The sequence below is a fragment of the Colias eurytheme genome, chromosome 5, assembly GCF_061535395.1.
Source record: "Colias eurytheme isolate Ceu_HAF_F1 chromosome 5, ilColEury1 Martin Lab GWU primary, whole genome shotgun sequence".
Taxonomy (NCBI): Eukaryota; Metazoa; Arthropoda; class Insecta; order Lepidoptera; family Pieridae; genus Colias; species Colias eurytheme.
This window is the reverse complement of record NC_142984.1, coordinates 1,417,528-1,440,087: the sequence shown is the minus strand read 5'-3', so window position 1 is coordinate 1,440,087 and position 22,560 is coordinate 1,417,528. Positions and strand designations below refer to the sequence as shown.

The following is a 22,560-nucleotide window of genomic DNA, read 5'->3' as shown; positions in this document are numbered from 1 at the left end:
ATCGGACAATTTTATAGATTTCGTTATAACTATACCGCTTACACTTACTATACCGCTCGTGTTTCTCTCGTTAACGTTAAATAACTGAGAGGCGTCAAATACAAAATGAGATGTCATTTGATTTGAGACTGAAAACTTTAACTATGCTAAAAAATACGCTGGCGCAACCCATTTTGCTGGCAAGTGGCACTGTAACGTTAACGTTAAAATATGAGGCAACCAAGCCCAACTATAAGAACTACTACACTAAACTCTATGATTTGTCCAATTCTTCTAAAAGAAGATTTAAGATTGGTAGCAATGACTATATTATTTAACACAAGAGGTAGTTGAAGACAAACGGATTGTAAAGTGTCTCAAGTACGTTCCCTTAGGGACTTCTTGCGATGTCATGATACACAGAGGAAAAAAGAGGTAGAGCTTAGATCTAATTTTGACATATGTACTCATAAATTGATTAGCGATAAGGATCTTTATATCGTGCTCGGAACACATTTAAAACGTGCATTGATATGAATGCAGCGTATCTAGTTTATAATAAATATACCAAATATAGAGGATGGGCTGCAAATTGTGGAATATTATTTCTTCATTTATAACTTGAGAACAGGACTAGTAAATCAAATTAAATCTCACACTTATTTCATATAACTGTAGAAGTACCAGGTATAGTTCGATTCAACTTAATGGCGGTTCGGAAGTCAGGTGCAGGTGCGAGTGCGGGTGCGCACAGGTCCCTTAACGTCCCGCTAATATCTTGAATTGTTTTCTACGCATCGGATCGTACGATGTTCCGCTGCCCGCGCCGTAAAGTTTGAATCGTATCTACTGTATTAGATATTTGATTTACTGATTCTACGTAACCTTTCACTGCGCGTGTTCTAAAATGCGCTTCATTTAATAATTATTGGTTACTGATGAGAGGATGAATGGAAAAGAAAATAAAACGCTATAGTTTATAAAATGTTTTAATAGAAAAACTAAATAACGACACATTTAAGAACTTATTGCACATCTCATATCCAACAATTGTTAGATTACAATATTAAGGTTAAATAAAAGATAAAGGTTGTTTCAGTAAAAACAACTAGCCGATATTATAATTATTTGACGTACTTTAGAAATTAAATTAGTAATATTCAGTTCGAATTATTATTAAACTGAATACCACTTTGAAGACATGCATTTAATAAGCATTCTTGCTTAGTTATCAGATTATAATTTATTAAGTCGCTAAAAATTGCAAGAAAAAATGTTTTACCTTATGCTTGGTTACATTGCCTGTGTTTTAATTTAAAGAATATCATACAAAACAAAATAATACAATTTTGTTGAGATCTGTAACCGATCCAAAACTGAGATCGATTGCCAAACGTCAAATTGACAAATTACAATAGGACACAGCTATTTGCACGTCAAAAAAAAACACATTCTATACAATTTTATTTGCATCTTCAAAACACAATACATCGTCAAACAAATAAAATCATTATATTCCATGTATTTAGCCTCCATTTTCCAATGCCGAAACCTTTACAAAACAATATTTCAGTAATGTCACTATTTGTCAGTATCGCCGTCTCTGTCGCACGCGGTATGTGCGAGCGAGATGGAGCGATGTGGTCATCCGCGCGGTCCGTCGTGTACGGACACGTGACAGAAGTCCGTTAGAGGCACTATTACTACTTGTATCTGAAAATGGAATAAAATATATTAATAAATACGTTAAATATACAAAATCATGGAAGAAAAGTTCGGGTATCTAAAGTTATGTAAATAAATGCTTTGTTATTATATTCAAGTACTCCAGAAACTTTGAGCAAACAAAACAAATGTTTTTTTAGCAAAATATCAATTAAGTCATAATCATTAATGCTAAAACTAGGCCTGCTCCCGTACCGCGTGATGTTTTAAAACAGTTTTATTTCCATTGTAGATAAATGACAGCGCTATATAAGTCGTCTAACGCCATCCTTTTCACACACGAAAATAATACTTCTATACGACATCATGGTAACCTCCAGATCTAAAAACTTTGTTTCTCTCTTTATATTTACCCTAGTGGTCAGACCCAGCTTCACCCGTGGTGCAAACTTAGCCTATTGCACTCGAGTGATCACGTAGATATCACGTGAAATAATTTTTGAATGCGGTACAGTTTTTCCCTTGATTAAAATTTTTTTTCATTTTACATAAGCGCGTTCCAAAAACCAAAAAAAATCTTCAGCTTTACAGCAATAGCAAGAATTGTTAACAAACAACAAGTTAAATTACTTAAAAACTTACCCTCAGCTGATCTCTATTTGGTCCCAAAAGATGTTTGGGCTCCGGCAGCTCGCAGTTGTCTGTGCACTTAGCGCAGCGGCTACAAGGAATATATTATTTTAATAGAAATTAAATAATAAATACATACAATAAATTTATTTATTTATAACACTTCATTGTACAAACTGAATTATGACAAAAATATCAATAATACAAAAGAAATGAATAGTTTGTACAAGAGGCGGCCTCATTGCTAAGCAGCAATCTCTACCAGGAAACATGACACCTAAATGTACATCTAAATTAATTGTAAGTATTGAAATTACTAATTGTCATACTTTTCAAAATGCCATTTAGTAATTTTAATTACGACTTTTTTTTTTTCAAGTAAAGACATTTTACTGTTTAGAAACTAGTACTTATAGTCGAAGAACTAATTTATTGTTGTGTTTATTATATTCTTAAGACTGTTTTCTAATTTCTATATCAAAGTTAATATAGGTAGATTGTTTTGTTTAATTTTCTATACTATTTTTTTTGTATATTTTATAGGACGGCAGAATGAAAACAAGAATTTATTACTTATTTTTTGGTAAGTGAAAATTCACTTACCCGTTAACTTTCCAAGATGGCGAGTTAGCGGTGGGAGTGTAGAGCGGCGTGTTTAATTCATCGAAGTCAAGAGCACCGTCTATATTTAACACCCTGAAAATAAAAATTTCTTTTCAAAAACTGTCTGAAGAAAAACTCTGCCCACGAATGTATTAAGTAGAGTTTTGTAATGTCACATACAATGGATTTTGAACATTACTGCCACGGAATAAATGTGTTAATTTAAATGAATTTTTCATAGTTACCAACACTTGGACATTTTTTTAAAGTGAAACTTTTATTACATCGTCTCAAACTTTTTGGTCTGTGTAGCGCATGTCGCGTGTATCGCGGCTGCCGAGTAGGTATACCTACTCGGCAGCCGACCGTCACGCGACATGCGCTACACAAAGCAGTGTTCGGAACCGTTCGAACAGTTTCACTTTTACCGTGGTTTCATAAAACCACACAACATTTTTTTTCGATTTATAAATAAGTGATTGTGGATCAATGAATACATAAAACCTTTGGTGAACAGATTGAAAAATGGATAATGATAATATTAATACTATACTAAAATTACTAAAATAAAAAGAGAAGCGAAATATTTTACGTTATATTTTTAAGTTAAAGTTATTTCCACATTGTTGACAAGTGCAATACTCGTGTCGCATTGTATCAATAATATTCTTAGATAATAATGCCCTAAAATAATATTCTTACCTATTCTGTGCTGAAAATCTATGTACCCTCTCAACAACGGACGCTACATGTTCTAAGCCATTCTGCACTCCCCATACTAGTATACCGATCTGAAATATATAAAGATAATTTGTTTGTCAAGAATGTAAACTAAATTACAAAAAATATATAGCATAAAGTGTCCATCTTATTTCTTTATTTAAAAGCTAGATACTAAAACAAAATATTACAGAGATGATAATAGTCAAATACCACCCTATTGGTACAATGGGTGACGAGTGAGCGTAGAACCGAGGGGTCCTGGGTTCGATTCCCAGTGGAGACAAAAGAAAAAAAATGTCTCGGTCTGGCAGGACACAGAAGGCTGATCACCTACTTGTCCCTTATGAAAATCGATCAGTGAAACAGATGTATAATGCCCTTGCCCCTGCCCATCTGCCCCTTACCCCACTAGGGGAAACTTTTTAACAAATAACTCAATCAAAAAAAAAGACGGGTTGCACTGGGGGAGTGCCGGCAGAAGTGAAAACTTGATTATTAACGTTGAGCATGTTTGATATTTTGGAATGGTATCCGTCTTACGCTTTTTCGATCAGGTCACGTGTCCTGACGCGAGTTTAAGATTTTATACCCAACGCCGCTAAAGAAGTTTTCACTTCAAAAACTATTAACCTATAAACATATGCAAATTCTCACCTTAACTCTAACATCAGGTTCATATGCTTCATCATATTCATTGGTTTGCTGGTAACAACTCTGGCAAGTGATCGAGATACGTACCGTACGTAACACCACCTCTGGGACCTGTGGGACAATTCATTCAATTACCCACTTTCATAAAGGAGTATCTAGTACAATATGGGGGTCTTCAGGCGAAGAGTGAACCGGTACCTACTAGGGAAGCGCGTACCATCTTAGACCGCATCTTAGCTTTCCATCAGGCGTGATTGTTGTCAAGCGCTTCCCTATCTATAGTAAAAAAAAAAGTATCTAATTCTATCTAGAGCAGTGGTGGCACAGTGGTTAGACCTCGGACTTCGATAAGTCCGGAGTTCGAGACCAGGCGAACGCGCAGGAAATTAATTGATTTTCAATTTATCTGCGTATGTTGGAACATCACCACTGCTCGAACGGTGAAGGAAAACATCGTGAGGAAACCGACATGTCGAAGAACCAAAAGTTTGACGACATGTGTCATCCGCCAACCCGCACTTGGCCAGTGTGGTGGATTATGGATTATGGTGTCCCAGCAGTGGGAACGTATATGGGCTGATGATGAATTAAAACAACAGAAGACAGTTAAAAACTAAGCTAAATTATCATCAAAATCAGTTTCCTCCTGGCTCACGCGTTCTTCCCACTTACAAGACGTATATTATAATATGCGTAAACTGCTTTTTATATTTATGACCGACTCCTAAGTACATTGGTTGATGCGTGTGCGTAGAAACGAACGGGTCCTGGCTTCGATTCCCGGTGGAGACGAAGAAATAAAAAAAATGTCTCGGTCTGGCAGGAACAGCTAATCACCTACTTGCCACTATAGTCCATTGAATGAGTCCCTCCAAGGGGGGTCTAGAGTGCGTGAGTTAGTAACGTAAGATGTTTCTTCGGAAACATGTCAAGAGTCCCTAGGTAATAAACATACTAAAACCCCGGGACACTAGGAGGAGCCCCGGAGTGGGGGGAGGAGGGAAATAGGTCCATTTTTTCATTTTTCGCTTAAATCTCAAAAACGGTACATGTTAGAGAAAAACTTTCAAGGAAAAGTTGAAAGGCCATAAAATTATCTACAAGTTGTACCACAATCATTTTTTCCTAAATCCTACCGTTTCTGAGTTATACGCAGTAAAAAATGATTTTGGCTCAAACAATTTCCCATCAATCGATCAAAAGATATTTCTTTCTTCCAAAAAACTCAAATGTGCAACTTGTGACCGGTACTGATAGATTGCTCTTAATTAGGTCTATAATTGGTAAAATAAACACATTCCTCCATGGAAGCCTTTAGGAGGAATCGATTGTCAAAATATTATATTGGGGTAGTTTGAGTTACTGAACTTGATCTTTTTATTTTTTTCTTCCAAAAAACTCAAAAGTGCAACTTGTGACCGGTACAGATAGATTGCTCATAATTAGTTCTATCATTGATAAAAATACTAGATTCCACCACGGAGGCGTTTACGGGGAATTGAATTTTATTAGGGTAGTTACGATACTTGAACTTTTTATTTTTTTTCTTCGAAAAAACTCAAAAGTGCAACTTGTGACCAACACCGATAGATTGCTCATAATTAGGTCTATCATTGATAAAAAAACCAGATTCCACCATGGAGGCGTTTAGGAGGTATTGAATTTTATTAGGGTAGTTACGATACTTGAACTTTTTAACTAACTACACTAATAAAATTCAATTCCCCGTAAACGCCTCCATGGTGGAATCTGGTATTTTTATCAATGATAGACCTAATTATGAGCAATCTATCGGTACCGGTCACAAGTTGCACTTTTGAGTTATTTGGAAGAAAAAAAATAAAAAGTTCAAGTATCGTAACTACCCTAATAAAATTCAATTCCCCGTAAACGCCTCCGTGGTGGAATCTAGTATTTTTATCAATGATAGACCTAATTATGAGCAATCTATTGGTACCGGTCACAAGTTGCACTTTTGAGTTTTTTGGAAGAAAAAAATAAAAAGATCAAGTTCAGTAACTGAAACTACCCTAATATAATATTTTGACAATCGATTCCTCCTAAAGGCTTCCATGGAGGAATGTGTTTATTTTACCAATTATAGACCTAATTAAGAGCAATCTATCAGTACCGGTCACAAGATGCACTTTTGAGTTTTTTGGAAGAAAAAAATAAAAAGATCAAGTTCAGTAACTCAAACTACCCCAATATAATATTTTGACAATCGATTCCTCCTAAAGGCTTCCATGGAGGAATGTGTTTATTTTACCAATTAAGAGCAATCTATCAGTACCGGTCACAAGTTGCACATTTGAGTTTTTTGGAAGAAAGAAATATCTTTTGATCGATTGATGGGAAATTGTTTGAGTCAAAATCATTTTTTACTGCGTATAACTCAGAAACGGTAGGATATAGGAAAAAATGATTGTGATACAACTTGTAGATAATTTTATGGCCTTTCAACTTTTCCTTGAAAGTTTTTCTCTAACATGTACCGTTTTTTAGATTTAAGCGAAAAATGAAAAAAATGGTCCCATTTCCCCCCTCCCGCCACTCCGGGGCTCCTCCTAGTGTCCCGGGGTTTTAGTATGTTTATTACCTAGGGACTCTTGACATGTTTACGAAAAAACATCTTACGTTACGAACTCACGCACTCTAGAACTTTTTATTCAATGGACTAACTAGGGGACACGAGACTTTTTTTTTTTGTTAATATTTATACCTACTTACTTCTTCAGTGTCTGGTTCCGCCGAATCTGATTCTTCTGAACTCTGAAATGGTGCTTGTTACATATACATATTATCTATTCTATTTTTTATAAAATAATTATTTGTTTTATATTATATAAGTATGTATTTATATTCACGTTATATTGATTAGCAGTCGTGCTCTGTTATTTAAGCCGCAAGTTAGTAAGCATTACCGGACGTCACTTAAAAACCAAACATTCACTGTAACTTGGGGTTTTTTCATCACATCATTTTGTATTTCTTTTTATTTGTTTTCTCTTTGTAGGGCGATATACACAGTGGTGGGCTACGTGGTAGTTGGAGGGATTTATTGTAAAATCAAACTAAAGTTTACACTAATTAATTAATTTCTAAAATCACTGTTATTATAACACTTACTGGCTTATGCAGTATGCTTAATTATTAATGTTATTGTTAATTATTATATTATGTTCATTATTCTGTTAAATAAATGTTATATTATATGTTTAATGTTAAAATGTTACGCGTCGCGAGGGTAAAATGTTGTTTTGTGGACTGACTGAATTTAGGTTAAACGCCGCCAGCGATTCCTAGTATTGCTGACTAGAGATGTTCAGTGGTCATTGCACCGAACACTCTTTTATTGTTGAAGTGAAACTTCTTTATCGGGGTTGGAAAAAAATTTAGTGTAACATTTTTTCGTTACGCGTAACATTTTTCCGTTACGCGCCATCTTTTTCTTATCCCTACCACGCGTGATTCGACGTATTTCTGTAAAGTTTCACACAGTAAATTTTTTTGAAGTGAAAACTTCTATAGCGGCGTTGAGCACTTTTTCTGTAATGGGTATAAAATCTTAAACTCGCGTCAGGACACGTGACCTGATCGAAAAAGCGTAAGACGGATACCATTCCAAAATATCAAACATGCTGAACGTTAATAATCAAGTTTTCACTTCTGCCGGCACTCCCGGAGTGCAACCCGTCTTTTTTTATAAATAAGGTCATAAAGAAGTTTCACTTGTTACGTGTGTACACACGCACACAATCTTTGTTTTGGTGCCAAATATATGAATTTGAATTTATACTTGAGTAAACTGAAACAACTTTAGATATGATCTACTCTAGAATCTTCTTATATATAAAAATGAATCGCAAAATGTGTTGGTAAGCGCATAACTCAAGAACGGCTGAACCGATTTCGATAATTCTTTTTTTATTATATTCCTTGAAGTACGAGGATGGTTCTTATGTAGAGAAAACGTAAACATGTACCACGGGCGAAGCCGGGGCGGACCGCTAGCTTATAATAAAAATTGTATTTGTACGAAAAAAAATTAATATATTTCGTTCTTATCAGGTAACATGTATTGACAGTTTTTTAAGTACATTTAAAATGTTTATTATACATATAGCAAGGTGATTATTTCTTTAAGATTTCCCTACATATAATAAAACGAAGTCTTCCACCGCGTCTCTTTGTTCGCGCTGCACTGATTTTTATATTTTCACATAATATGATCGAAAATACAATAAGTAAAGTCGGTTTTAATTACATATATAATTTGTTAATTTTTACCCTACACGAGTAAAGCCGCATGCAGAAAGTAAGCTGTAAAAACAAGATTCAATACAATTTTACAAGCAAGCATGTACAAAGTACATCAAGGCGCTTAGCTTGCATTCTATATGACCCAAATTATTTCCAAATATTTTATATTTTACAATTTATTTCATACTAGCTGCGCTCCGCGGTTTCACTCGCTTGGCTCCGCTGATGTTGGTCTTAGCTTAGATATATAGCCTATAGCCTTCCTCGATAAATGGGCTATCCAACACCGAAATAATTTTTCAAACGGACCAGTAGTTCTTGATAATAGCGCGTTCAAAAAAACAAACAAACCCTTCAGCTTTATAATATTAACTAGCGGTCCGCCCCGGCTTCGCCCGTGGTACATATTTCGCAATAAAAGCCTATGTTCTTTCTCAGGGTTTCAGATTATCTGTGCCAAATTTCATCAAAAACGGTCCAGTAGTTTATGCGTGAAAACCATACATACATACAAACCTTTCCTCTGTATAATATTAGTATAGATATAGATAATACTAGAGGTTCGCCCCGGCTTCGCTCGTGGTACATATTTCGCAATTAAAGGTAGCCTATGTCCTTTCTCGGGTATCAAAATATCTCCATATCAAATTTCATGCTTGGTTCAGTAGTTTAGGCGTGATCGAGTAACAGACAGACAGACAGAGTTACTTTCGCATTTATAATATTAGTATGGATTAATTAATTATACACAAGTACGGATCCCATACAACAATGACCAAAACTCACATCATAAGTCCCCGACCACACGATCAACATGCTTTTCTGGAACCACACCCCTTTCGGATGCAAGTCCACTGTCCATTCATGCAGTTTATCACTCCCACAGTCTGCTACACTCGGTCTAGTGGAAAATATAAACGTCCTCGTGTGATAACTGGGTAATGTGTGGAAATAGTCCACGCCGAGAATCGAACCCCATATGTCTTCTGTGTAGAGGCGGGGAGTGAAGACCATCCGTCCGCTTTCCGTTTGCTGTATCTCGGATATGCGTTCTGTTTGCCCTGGGAAGTTTATAAATAAAAAAATATAGTTGAATAGAATTTAAATCACTATTTAGTACAAAAAAAAGTCACTTTCTCTGTCCATATATCCCTATATATGCTTAAATCTTTAAAACTACGCAACGGATTTTGATGTGGTTTTTTAATAGATAGAGGGATTCTCGAGAAAGGTTTTAGTATATAACTAGCGGTCCGCCCCGGCTTCGCCCGTGGTACCTACATGTTTAAACTATCCTATCTCTATCGAACTGCACATGGTGTGCGAATTTTATTATAATCGGTTAGGTGGTTTAGGAGTCCATTGAAGACAAACATTGTGACACGAGATTTATATACAGGGTGTCCCCCTGTTGGTATACTAAGCTCAAAGGAGGTTATAGTTTTTCATACGCTGAATACGTAAAAAATACTTATAAAATTCCAGACGCATTTTTTTTCTCAAATAGATGAATTCTTATAGTCTAAGATCCCACCGCAGGATCAGTGCGTTCATCGGTTTTTTGCTGAAAACCGAATTTTTATGTATATTTATAATTAGGAGAATATATATCGACTAGGTTGCCAGTCAAAAGTTGCCAGTCGATATATATTCTCCTAATTATAAATATACATAAAAATTCGGTTTTCAGCAAAAAACCGATGAACGCACTGATCCTGCGGTGGGATCTTAGACTATAAGAATTCATCTATTTGAGAAAAAAAATGCGTCTGGAATTTTATAAGTATTTTTTACGTATTCAGCGTATGAAAAACTATAACCTCCTTTGAGCTTAGTATACCAACAGGGGGACACCCTTTTTATACATAAAAATTCGGTTTTCAGCAAAAAACCGATGAACGCACTGATCCTGCAGCCGGATCTCGTACTATTAAAACTCTATGTGTACACCCATAACAAGCAACCCGACTTTGCTACCAGCACGTGAGCTATCGTTTAAGATTATGTTTTCATAGACAAAATGCTCACATTAGAGAAGCGGTATATGCCGGTTGCGCGAAACTAGAGAAGAAAAGATGGATTTTCAGGAAAAATTTAGCAAAAAATTTTTGATGTAATTTTGTAGTTTAAGTATTTTTTACGTGATCAGTATATACAAAACTACAAGTTCCTTCGCGCTTAGTATACCAATAGTGGGACACCCTGTATATTAAGATAAATAAATAAACAAAGCAGGCGAAGCCGCGCGCGGTAAGCCAATAGCTGTTATTAATTTTCAAATTGGTTTCAATCCTGCTTGTTTTTATTCTTTTTTTTTCATCCTTTAAAAATTTCTCACAAGTAAAAAATTTTATTATTATTATTAATTTGTGGATTTCAGATAACTCAGTTAGTTTTATATTCTAATTTATGTAATTAAGAAATTAAATTCAAACAATTACTTGATTCAACTAGATTAATAATTCTGGATTTAGTCATCGAAGTCATATATGTACTCATACAGTTTCTAACGTAAACATAATCTATTTAATTCTTGCTCACTATATCTACATAGAGTTGCTTGGAAGAAATCGCTCACGAGCGATAAAGCCGCTCTTTGTGCATATTATATATATTTTAAGTTTATATATCATAAGTTAATTTAGTCATAAGTTATCTCAACCATGTAGAGATTGTCTAATCTAAAAATGAAACTTAATTGTTTCAATGTGTGAGGACAAATAATTATTGAACCACTTTATATGTGTGCGCGCGTCGATTCTACTGCAAACTTTGACACTCGCGCACTGATTTGTCAACTAATCGGGCGATCAGTTCAGGTGCCTAGCATTGTATGGCGGGGAGAGCGCGCTATGTACGGAATGACACGTCCGTTCTGTCGTGCATCGCGTCATTTATGCACTAGTTGGCCAACTGGTCCTGTCGTTCGGGCATGGACAGGACTGGAGGACTGAACGACCAATGAGGCAGACCAATTTGTGTGTATTGCGTCTATACACGTACTTTGAATGTGAGCGTAAACACAGTGGAGGGGCGTTCATTTTTAGATTAGACAATCTCTAACAAACTGTATTTCTGTGTATGTACAATAAAGAGTATTCATTCATTCATTCATAATTCTAAATCAACTTACCAGACTGATAACTCATAGCAATAGCCATTCTCTCCATGAAGAATTCCTTGTGTTCCTGAGTGAGAGGACACAGGAGCAGTTTGGCCAATTGGTTTGGACACATCATTGGAAACCTGCGGAATTTTATTAAAAATATTACGAAATATGTTGTATCTGTCTATTTGTAAACTTGCTTTGGTAATAAAATGGATTATAATTACTTAAAACATGAATAAATATTATGTATATGGTACATTTTTTTGGGTAATAATATGTATACGTATATATTTCTGGCTGTCTGGAAGGAATTGCTTAATAGTTATAAGACCGCCACTTGTTTTAATTAATAATTAGGTTAAGTTACTTTGTATGAATGAATGAATGAATGAATGAAAATACTTTATTTGCACCAAAAACAAGGAAACAATACGAAAAAAACACATACAAACAAACACGTACAAATTTGTAATGTTTTAGATCAATAAATTATTTATAAATTCATTTAAATCTATGAATTTTTATTTCTTGTCAACCTTTATGGATTTAATAGGGCTATAATAACAATTATTAATATAATAAAAAAAATGTGTGCGTGTACACAGATACCTACTTCTTTATGACCTTATTTTAAAAAAATAATTTACTATGATGACGCCTGATTCGACGTATTACTGTAAAGTTGCAAAACTTTGCAGAAATACGTCGAATCACGCGTGGTAGGGATAAGAAAAAGATGGCGATATAGAACCCCGATAAAGAAGTTTCACTTCAATAAAAAGAGCGCTTACCGAACATGAGAGAACATAGTAGTGACCAATGAATCCCAGTGCATCTTGCATTCGCTCTCACTTGCCTCGCTGGAATTCAATCTTTCTTTCTGTTTGTCCAACCATTTTACCACGAAACTGAAAAAGAATTTACAGTAAATACTATTGTTTACAACATTTATTATAACTTAATCAAACGACCAACTTAATAATGTATATCATCAACAACTTAACTCCTCTGAAAACATTACAGAATAGAATTAAAATCAATACATAATATGAGAAAACCAAACATTCGTTACCGACATCTTATCGCAAATGACAGCAATAAAGCGAACCCAAGGATTATACGAAGTCTTTGATCATTAATAACAACTAAATACACAATCAGTGACAAAAAATGTTTTCACCAAACAACTTTAATTCGTCGGAATAAGGTTGAATTTATTGTATAATGACATCATCAATGAAAGAACGATGATTGAGTTAGTTTGATCCATTACTTTTGTTATGTGAGAACACTTTAAAGTAATGGCAGGCCTGTGTATCTCCGCGTGTAGGTATTAAAGGCACAACAGGCGAGGGCCATTGCGCAAGGGCCAATCTGGCCAGGGCTGCCGCAAGCGAAAGAAGACACATGCGCGCGCTATTTGTTCGACCTTCAACTTTCTCGACAATTGCAAGATGGACACAAAACGAAAAAAAGCAAAGAGATACTGCAGTATTTAATTTTTTAAATACGGATCGTGATCGAAATTTAACTTTTTTTGGTTGCCTAAAGACGCTGCCGGTTAAAATGTACTCAGATTGGATAACATTAAGTTCCTATTTGACCAAAATCGATTAAGAAACATCCAAATAAGAATTTTGATGTTTCGTTGGAAACAAAAACAATTCCAGATATTTTTACACATACGACAGATTTAACTTATTTTTGGCATAGTTTTGTGTATCAGCTGTTTGTTTCAATGATCGATAGACGGAATACATATCGATGCGGCTGCCACCTTGCAGCATATTATGTCTATTTTAAGACACCTAAGTTTCGCCTTTACCCTGAATCATCAGTTCATCTGTAAGGTCCACACCACACTCACCGGAAGAGCGTCATCTCGTTGTGCAGCACGAGGTCGCTCTGCTGCAGCAGCAGCAGCAGCGTGTCGGCCTCCAGCTCCGCCAGCTCCGCGCCCGACCACACCCACTCCATGTTCCACTTCACGAAGTTCTGGCACTCCTGGCAAACATTATATGGACTATTATACAGGGTGTCCCGGATTGGTCGCGGAAGAATTCCAACCAATACCCGCGGCCCCATCATTAAAGCGGCTCGACGGAACACAGTGGGGTTTTAGTCGGTAAAAATCCGACATAACCCACGGCTCCTTCCCCGGGGGCCGTGGGTATCTTTGGAAGATTTCCCCACTATAAAAAAAGGTGTCCCGGATTGTTTTATGAATGCGGATAACGTAAAAACTACTAAAACAACACCACAACAAATTTTTCAAACACAATAAAATTGTTGTGTTAATATAAATTTTTGTCTGTATGGACTGTATGTCCTATAGAGAATCGAAAACTACTCATGTATTCTTAGGACGATCTTCAACAGTTTTGTACATGCGCCCACAAAGGTTTACGAGTTGTCTACAGTGTACCACAGGCCAAGCTTGAGTGCACAGCTAGCATTAAATGTTTTTAATCTACACTAATATTATATAGAGGAAAACTTTGTTTGTTTGTTTGTTTGATTGTAATGAATAGGCTCATAAACTACTGGACCGATTTTGATGAAATTTGGTACAGACAATCTTTAGACCCTGAGAAAGAACATAGGCTACTTTTTATTGCGAAATATGTACCACGGGCGAAGCCGGGGCGGACCGCTAGTATAATATAAGAGACTTCTTAACATTTTCAATAAAATTTTGAAACCATCTTAAAAATAAAACATTATTTGTTTATTTTATTTTAATTGCAATAACATTAAATAAGAGAAAAAAATATTGCGTTAAATCATATAGCATCGGAAGTGTGAAATATCTTTTTTATTATAAAATTATAATAATCTATAATTTTTCCGATATTATCAACCGTATCTACAAACCCACACAAACCGTAAGGCCTTTCTCCCATTACGATACGCACTGGCGATTCAAGTATCCTGCAAGTCTTGGAGACTAGTCGCCGCGGAGTAACTCACATACATTTGTATGTAGGCTGGCACACCACGCTACCGGTATCCTTAATCCTACACGTCCGCGACTAGTATCGCACGACTCACCGTGTTGGTCGCTTTTGCGTCACGTCTCGCGCGTATCTCTTCGGTAGAAAATAAAAATTTCTAATCATCAGGTTGTAGTTCTCGTGCGGCTACAAAAACTCTACAATTTATGTTTCTTTCAATATATGGATGAATCCAGTACTTCCTACTCTTACGTTGCCGTCTTCTATTTCTATAAAAAAGAAAAACTGCAAGAGCTTCTTCGTCACTGGAATCGCTGATTGCTCGACATAACGACCTAACTGTTGTTACAATAAATAAATGAATTATAATTATTATTATATTATAACGTCCGCCCACAAAAACGAGGCACAATAATGATGAATTTAGTCATTTTTCAGTCGCATAATATGCGAGCATCGGGTAGCGAGCAAATATCTTACTAGTATTCTACTCGAGTATCGTACCTATTCTAGAAGTATCGTAATGGGAGAAGGGCCTTAGTTATCGAGATCTTGTCGAGATCAAAACGTCGGTATCATAACGATTGACAATGCCAAAGAATAATTTGTAATGACAATATTCGAATGTGTTGCAAAGATAAATGATTTTCCAAATCCATGAAATCTATATTTTATTTATTTTTCATATATCTACGGAATTGAAATAATGATGTTATTAATTTAGATAAAAATGCATTACTACAAGGCTATTATTATATAAATATTTTGACGTATTACGGAAAGTTTTGTGAAGAATAAAAATTATAAACAAATATGTATCCATTGTATACTCCCATCAAATTGGGGAGAGGTATTAAGCGACATCAGTTTCATTGCTGAAGACGGGACTATAAATTAGTTTGTCGATAATTACCGACTAATGTCCAAACTACGGCCCCTGGATAAACATTTAAGAACACCTTTATTTACAGAAACATAATAATCATCTCAGAGAAAAATGCTATGTCGAGTATCAAGTAGCTTCGGTCAGTGAAAATAGATGTCGCTACACGCTATTGAGAAGAATTGAATCGCGCTAGCAAAGTTTTTTTGGTGTATATTGATATAATTTTCGAATGGTCGGGCACGATGTTGAACACAGGAGTTCAACTATCCCACTTCTGATTGTTGGAAATTTTTTGGAAAATCTGACATTTAGTCAGATTTTATTTATCTACCTCTCTGTATGTTGTCTGGTATGTTGTATGTATTTACTAAGCATATGAAGTATATTTATTTGTATTTGTTTGTAGTTTACATTTAACTGCATACGATTTTCGCTTATTAATATATTTTAAGATTGGGTTGATGATCGTAAGTTTAGTATCATTACTTTTTGTATAGAAAATTACTCTGCAAAGTTGATTTACTTTATGAATATAATACTTTTTATATACGATTGTTTTTTATTTTTTCTTGCGGTTTCTCTGTATGTTTTGTTTAGTATTATCCATACTAATATTATAAATGCGATAATAACTCTGTCTATCTGTCTGTTACTCAATCACGCCTAAACTACTGAACCAATTTGCATGAAATGTGGTATGGAGATATTTTGATACCCGAGAAAGGACATAGGATAGGTTTTATCTCGGAAATCCCACGGGAACGGGAACTATGCGGGTTTTTCTTTGACTGCGCGGGCGATGCCGCGGGTGGAAAGCTAGTGTTAAGATAAAAAAAGAGCGTGTGTGCCGAGCACACGAGTCAGAAGTGAAACTAATTTAGCAAGATTCAAGATACCAAAATCGTCGCCTCCATGACGTGACGGTATTGCCATGACGCGACCTTGAAATTTAACTCTCGACGCGCCTAAAGAAGTTTCACTTTAAAAATATTACCTTCGCGACATCATTATGGCCACACGCCATAGTGTACTGCATCCACGCGATGAGTTGACCGCGTTTTGCAGCCAGAGCAATATGTTGGGACATATACTCCAAACACAGCGAAACCAAATCCTATGGGAAAAAAATATCACATACTGTATATTATATTATAATTAATCTGTTAATTTATTTTTGAATAGGTATGTAATCATCATCATCATCAATACATATAATAAAATTCTAGAAAAGTGGTGTCTGTACAATGAAAATATGTAAAAAAAAATTAGCAGGGGTTATTACTAAATCGATCCCAAACCCAAAACTGTTGTTAAAAAAATTTTTGTCTGTTTGTCTGTTTGTCTGTTTGTCTGTTTGTCTGTTTGTCTGTTTGTCTGTATGTTTGAACACGCTAATCTCAGAAACGGCTTATCCGATTTAGATGCGGTTTTCACTAATATATTGTGGTAAGCTTCATTTAACATTTAGTGTTTATTTCATGTCAATCGGTTCATAAATAAAAAAGTTATAACCATTTAAGTAATCACAGCGAACATTTGCTAAGGCATTCTACACATGAATTACTTTATTAGGTAAATTATACGCTAAAGTTATTCCTTGACATGTCCAGATGATCATATCGAAAGGACCCAAGCGTGGGGGGGGTTGGTTATGCTGAGGGGGTAGTAGGGGGGTCAAAGGACCTTTATTTAGATTTTTGCTCATAAGTCTAAAACCTGCACAAATAGCATTATGGTTACTTCTAGGTAAATTTTCTATATAAAAGGTCTTTGAAATAAAATTCTAGAAAAGTGGTGTCTGTACAATGAAAATATGTAAAAAAAAATTAGCAGGGGTTATTACTAAATCGATCCCAAACCCAAAACTGTTGTTAAAAAAATTTTTGTCTGTTTGTCTGTTTGTCTGTTTGTCTGTTTGTCTGTTTGTCTGTTTGTCTGTATGTTTGAACACGCTAATCTCAGAAACGGCTTATCCGATTTAGATGCGGTTTTCACTAATATATTGTGGTAAGCTTCATTTAACATTTAGTGTTTATTTCATGTCAATCGGTTCATAAATAAAAAAGTTATAACCATTTAAGTAATCACAGCGAACATTTGCTAAGGCATTCTACACATGAATTACTTTATTAGGTAAATTATACGCTAAAGTTATTCCTTGACATGTCCAGATGATCATATCGAAAGGACCCAAGCGTGGGGGGGGTTGGTTATGCTGAGGGGGTAGTAGGGGGGTCAAAGGACCTTTATTTAGATTTTTGCTCATAAGTCTAAAACCTGCACAAATAGCATTATGGTTACTTCTAGGTAAATTTTCTATATAAAAGGTCTTTGAAATTATGTCGTAGGTATTATATTTTTAACCCCCGACGCAAAAAGAGGGGTGTTATGACCGCTATGTGTGTATTGCGTGTCTGTCTGTGCCACCGTAGCTCGCTAACGGGTAATACGAATTAGATGCGTTTTTTTGTTACATTAGTTGTTTATTATATTATATAGGGGTGAAAAAAACGCATGTTAGTTGTTAATGTAGGTTATACCCAAGTGATATATCAAATGAAAATAGACGACATGTCAGAAACAATTAGTCAAATTTTATCAAAATCGGTTCATCCATTTATTTGATATAGGGGTAAAAGTGGGAATAAATAAATGAATTTTATCAAATATACTCAAGTGACGTATCTAATGAAAGACATGACGTGTAAAGTACAATAAGACATATTTTATCAAAATTGGTTCATCCATTTATTGGATAAAAGTGGCAATAAAAGTTGTCAAATATACCTAAGTGGCATATCAAATGAAAGGGCATGACCTGACGTGAGAAGTATAATGAGGCATAGGTATTTAATCAAAATCGGTTCATCCATTTATTATATAGAGGGGTAAAAGTGGGAATGAAAAAAACGAATGTTGTCTGTTATACCCAAGTGATATATCAAATGAAAAAAAGACAACCTGTCAGAAACAACAAGTCAAATTATATCAAAATTGGTTCATCAATTTATTTGATATAGGGGTTAAAGTGGGAATAAATAAATAAATTTTATCAAATATACTCAAGTGACGTATCTAATGAAAGACATGACGTGTAAAGTACAATAAGACATAATATCAAAATTGGTTCATCCATTTATTGGATATAATATGTAGGTATAAAAGTGGGAATAAAAGTTGTCGAATATACCCAAGTGGCATATCAAATGAAAGGGCATGACCTGACGTGAGAAGTATAATGAGGCATATTTAATCAAAATCGGTTCATCCAATAATTATATGTAGGGCAAAAGTGGGAATGAGAAAAACGAATGCTGTCTGTAATACCCAAGTGATATATCAAATGAAAAAAGACGACCTGTCAGAAACAATTAAGTAGTCCAATGTTATCAAAATCGGTTCATCCATTTATTTGATATAGGGGTAAAAGTGGGAATAAATAAATAAATTTTATCAAATATACTCAAGTGACTTATCTAATGAAAGACATGACGTGTAAAGTACAATAAGACATATTTTATCAAAATTGGTTCATCCATTTATTGGATATAGGTATAAAAGTGGGAATAAAAGTTGTCAAATAATATACCCAAGTGGCATATCAAATGAAAGGGCATGACCTGACGTGAGAAGTATGATGAGGCATATTTAATCAAAATCGGTTCATCCATTTATTGATTTATAGCGGTAAAAGTGGGAATGAATAATCGAATGTGGTCAAATAATATAATCAAGCGGCATATCAAATGACGTGTGAATTACAATTAGTCATGTTTTATCAAAATTGGTTAATCTGTTTATTACATATAGGGCACCTTAGGGGTGATAGTGGCGATAAATAATCCAAATGGAGTACCAAACGAAAGGATATGACATGTACATAATATATAGGTATGATTAGACATGGTTTAGATCAAAATCGGTTCTGCCATTTACTAGGGGTGAAAGGGAAAAGTTGAAAGTCTGTGAAAGTAGAAGGAATATGGGAGCGGGAGAATAACCACATCCTGGAAATTTTGAACTCTTCTGTACCTAAGTTTTATAGCTCAGTTTAGTAATAAATTTTACTAACAGTTCTTTTGTGTTATTATTTATTTTATTTCTTAACTTTATAATAATGTGTAAGTACTTATAATTTAGTTGTATATGATAGTATGTGTTTCAAGACGTGTTTACTCAATAATTGTGTGTTAAGTAGTAACTACTATGCAGTCACTATTCCACGCGGACGAAGTCGCGGGCACAGCTAGTATGTATGAAATAAAACATAAGTTATGGCGAAAAAAATATCCGAACTAATGTAAATTTTTCATAAAATATTTATGCTGTTGAAGTTATGCCAATTAGTCAGGTTATGAAATACATAATAAAATTACCTTAACATTGTACTTATCGCCTAATGACAAAACAGGTAACACTGTCTGATAGGATATTTTAATTTGTCCTGTATAGAAGTACCTGAAACAATAAAAAAATAGTCCTAAACTAAATCAGTCTGTAATATAATGCACGAAAATTTACGTAATATGCCTATAGCCTTATCACAAACATTGGCAGCAAGCAAAGAAAACAAGCATTTATTACTTCTTTCTTGTTTACTTAATATGCAATATTTGATAATATAAAAACAATTTAAAAATGAATCCTAGCCATTACTCAATTCTATGGGATAATAAATATTATTTCCAACAAACCAAAGCAAACCAGCCAGTTATTTACCCACAAAAACTTACTTAAGAAAATGTGGGAATACAGACGCAGCAGTGGGTGTTTCCTGCAACACTATTCGACTTTCACGCCACTCGCTCCATTCTCTGTTCATTAACATCACCTGAAACATTATTTTAAAGATCAATAAATAGATACAAATAGATTTAACACAGCATTGACATAAGTTATTAATTGTTATTTTTTTTTTTTGTGTGGTGTCTCTCAATGTTAGCCAGAAGGGCTTCTACATTTTAACGCGGACGCGGGGGTGAACTGAAGGTTCACCCTGGTAGCGACATGCACAAGGGCGCCCCCCTTGACGGGGACCACGAACCTCGGCTTGAGCTGTCGCTTGAGTGGAGGAGGCCAGAAGGGCCCTAATCAGACGGGTATTAATTGTTAATACAGATTCATCATTAAAGGCAATATTACATTTTGTTTCATAGAGAATATTAAATTAATAATACATTTGCACTTAAAAACCTCTGAGCAACATTCAACATGTTAATTTAAAAATAACATTCCCATAACAATTAACTGAATATTAAAGTTAGTAATAGCATTTCTGCTAATGTTAAAATATAATAGTTCAAATTTTTACCTACTTTCAAGATAGAATCTATCTAGTATCTATGTCTTACAAGATAGAAGGAAAAATCAAACTATACACACACAAAATTAATTAATAAATAAAACTTTTAGATAAATCTAATATTTATATACCTGAAACACCTCACTACTAGCACATAGTATCAGTCTATGTGCTGGATATCCAACACCCCCAACTTCTAAAACTAGATCACTCATCAATTGTTCTGCGTACAGGTTTGCTATCTTATGCAATACACTTTTGGAGTTATCCACCTGGAAGTTGGTACAATATATGTTATTACTAAATGTGCTTTGCAGTTTCAGCCCGCGTGGTTCCGCTCCTGTTTGTCTTAGCATAACGATATATAGCCTACTAGCGGTCCGCCCCGGCTTCGCCCGTGGTACATATTTACGTTTTCTCTACATAAGAACCATCCTCATACTTCAAGGAATATAATAAAAAAGGAATTATCGAAATCGTTTCAGCCGTTCTCGAGTTATGCGCTTACCAACACATTTTGCGATTCATTTTTATATATAAGAAGATAAGATAGCCTTCCTCAATAAATGGGCTATCTAACACCGAAATAATTTTTCAAATCGGACCAGTAGTTCCTGAGATTAGCGCATTCAAACAAACAAACTCTTCAGCTTTATAATATTAGTGTAGATAACATTAAAATATCAGATATTTACTAAGTGGAATTCTTGCTTTTTGCTTGCTTGCTTTGGCATAAAATGTTTATTTACTTGTCAAAAATTCTGTAGAACTCATTAAAAAGTTGAAGTTACATACAAATTTACTTTGAAATTTCAACTCTAAGAGGCTAACTCTAACATATTGAATCTGTGTGATGTTACAAGCAAGGTATTTATTGGTATATACTATATTATATAAATATAATATGAAAAATATCAACCAAAATTCTTCATTGAGTTTGTATACACTATATTATATGGTTTATATAATTATTTTATACTTAGGTTCACTTTTTTTTCTTTCTATTCTTTTAACATTGCAAAATGTATGCTAAACAATCGAAAACCTATTTTATTTGTCCACCTCACATCACAGGATACTTCAAAGGATTAGAAGAGACTAGAAACTGGGACAAAATAAGAAAATTCAATCAGAAAAGAGCATTTTTTACCTCGAGGTCTTCATTGTCAGCCTCGTCCAAATTTTTATCTGAACTAGTGGATGGTTTCGAACCATCGACTGTCAAGTAACTCATCTTTGTTGATCAAGTTTTATAGCATATTAACAATTAAAAATAAAACTATGGAAGGTCCCACCCTAATAAAACATCACAGATTTTGAAACCAAAATAATATTCGCTTGTCTGTTTGACACTTGTCTGATGTCTTGTTGTCATATGAATATGACATTACTGACAACAGCTGCTTTAGTTTTGCTGCTGCATGCCTATTGGCTGCTGTTAACGGGGGCTGCCACCATGCTGGCCATATACCACAGATAAAACTAACATAAAATTTATCAATTATATAAATGTACCATAAATTACAGTTAATTCGAAGCTCAGTTATTGATAAAACAAACATAAGCATCACGAGTCTATCTAAAGCTTAGATCTAAAGTGATGAGACATTTTTAAATCTATTTTATTGGTATTGCCATATTTTGCCTATTGAATATTGATACAGTGCGACACAAAAGAGATGAAAATAAATGAGGGCGCCACCGTCGCTCATATAGCAACACTGATACTGCGACGCAAGCGATCTTGATACTATAGAATAAAAATCTAAAAATCTATATAATATAATCTAAAATA

The 22,560-nt window shown here is 34.7% G+C and overlaps 1 protein-coding gene across 1 annotated transcript; it reads right to left on the bottom strand.

The window, feature by feature from the left end:
- Positions 1-954: 954 nt before the first annotated feature.
- Positions 955-22,119, bottom strand: Tango10 (transport and golgi organization 10). Its single transcript, XM_090101695.1, has 14 exons — positions 21,916-22,119; positions 20,897-21,037; positions 20,197-20,294; positions 19,840-19,921; positions 16,458-16,577; positions 13,491-13,627; positions 12,415-12,531; positions 11,648-11,760; positions 9,301-9,575; positions 4,255-4,362; positions 3,580-3,668; positions 2,878-2,970; positions 2,287-2,365; positions 955-1,692 (listed from the first exon to the last, which is right to left on the bottom strand). Exons 1-14 carry the CDS (start codon positions 21,997-21,999, stop codon positions 1,624-1,626), a joined length of 1,605 nt encoding a protein of 534 aa, XP_089957821.1. The 5' UTR covers positions 22,000-22,119; the 3' UTR covers positions 955-1,623.
- Positions 22,120-22,560: the final 441 nt, after the last annotated feature.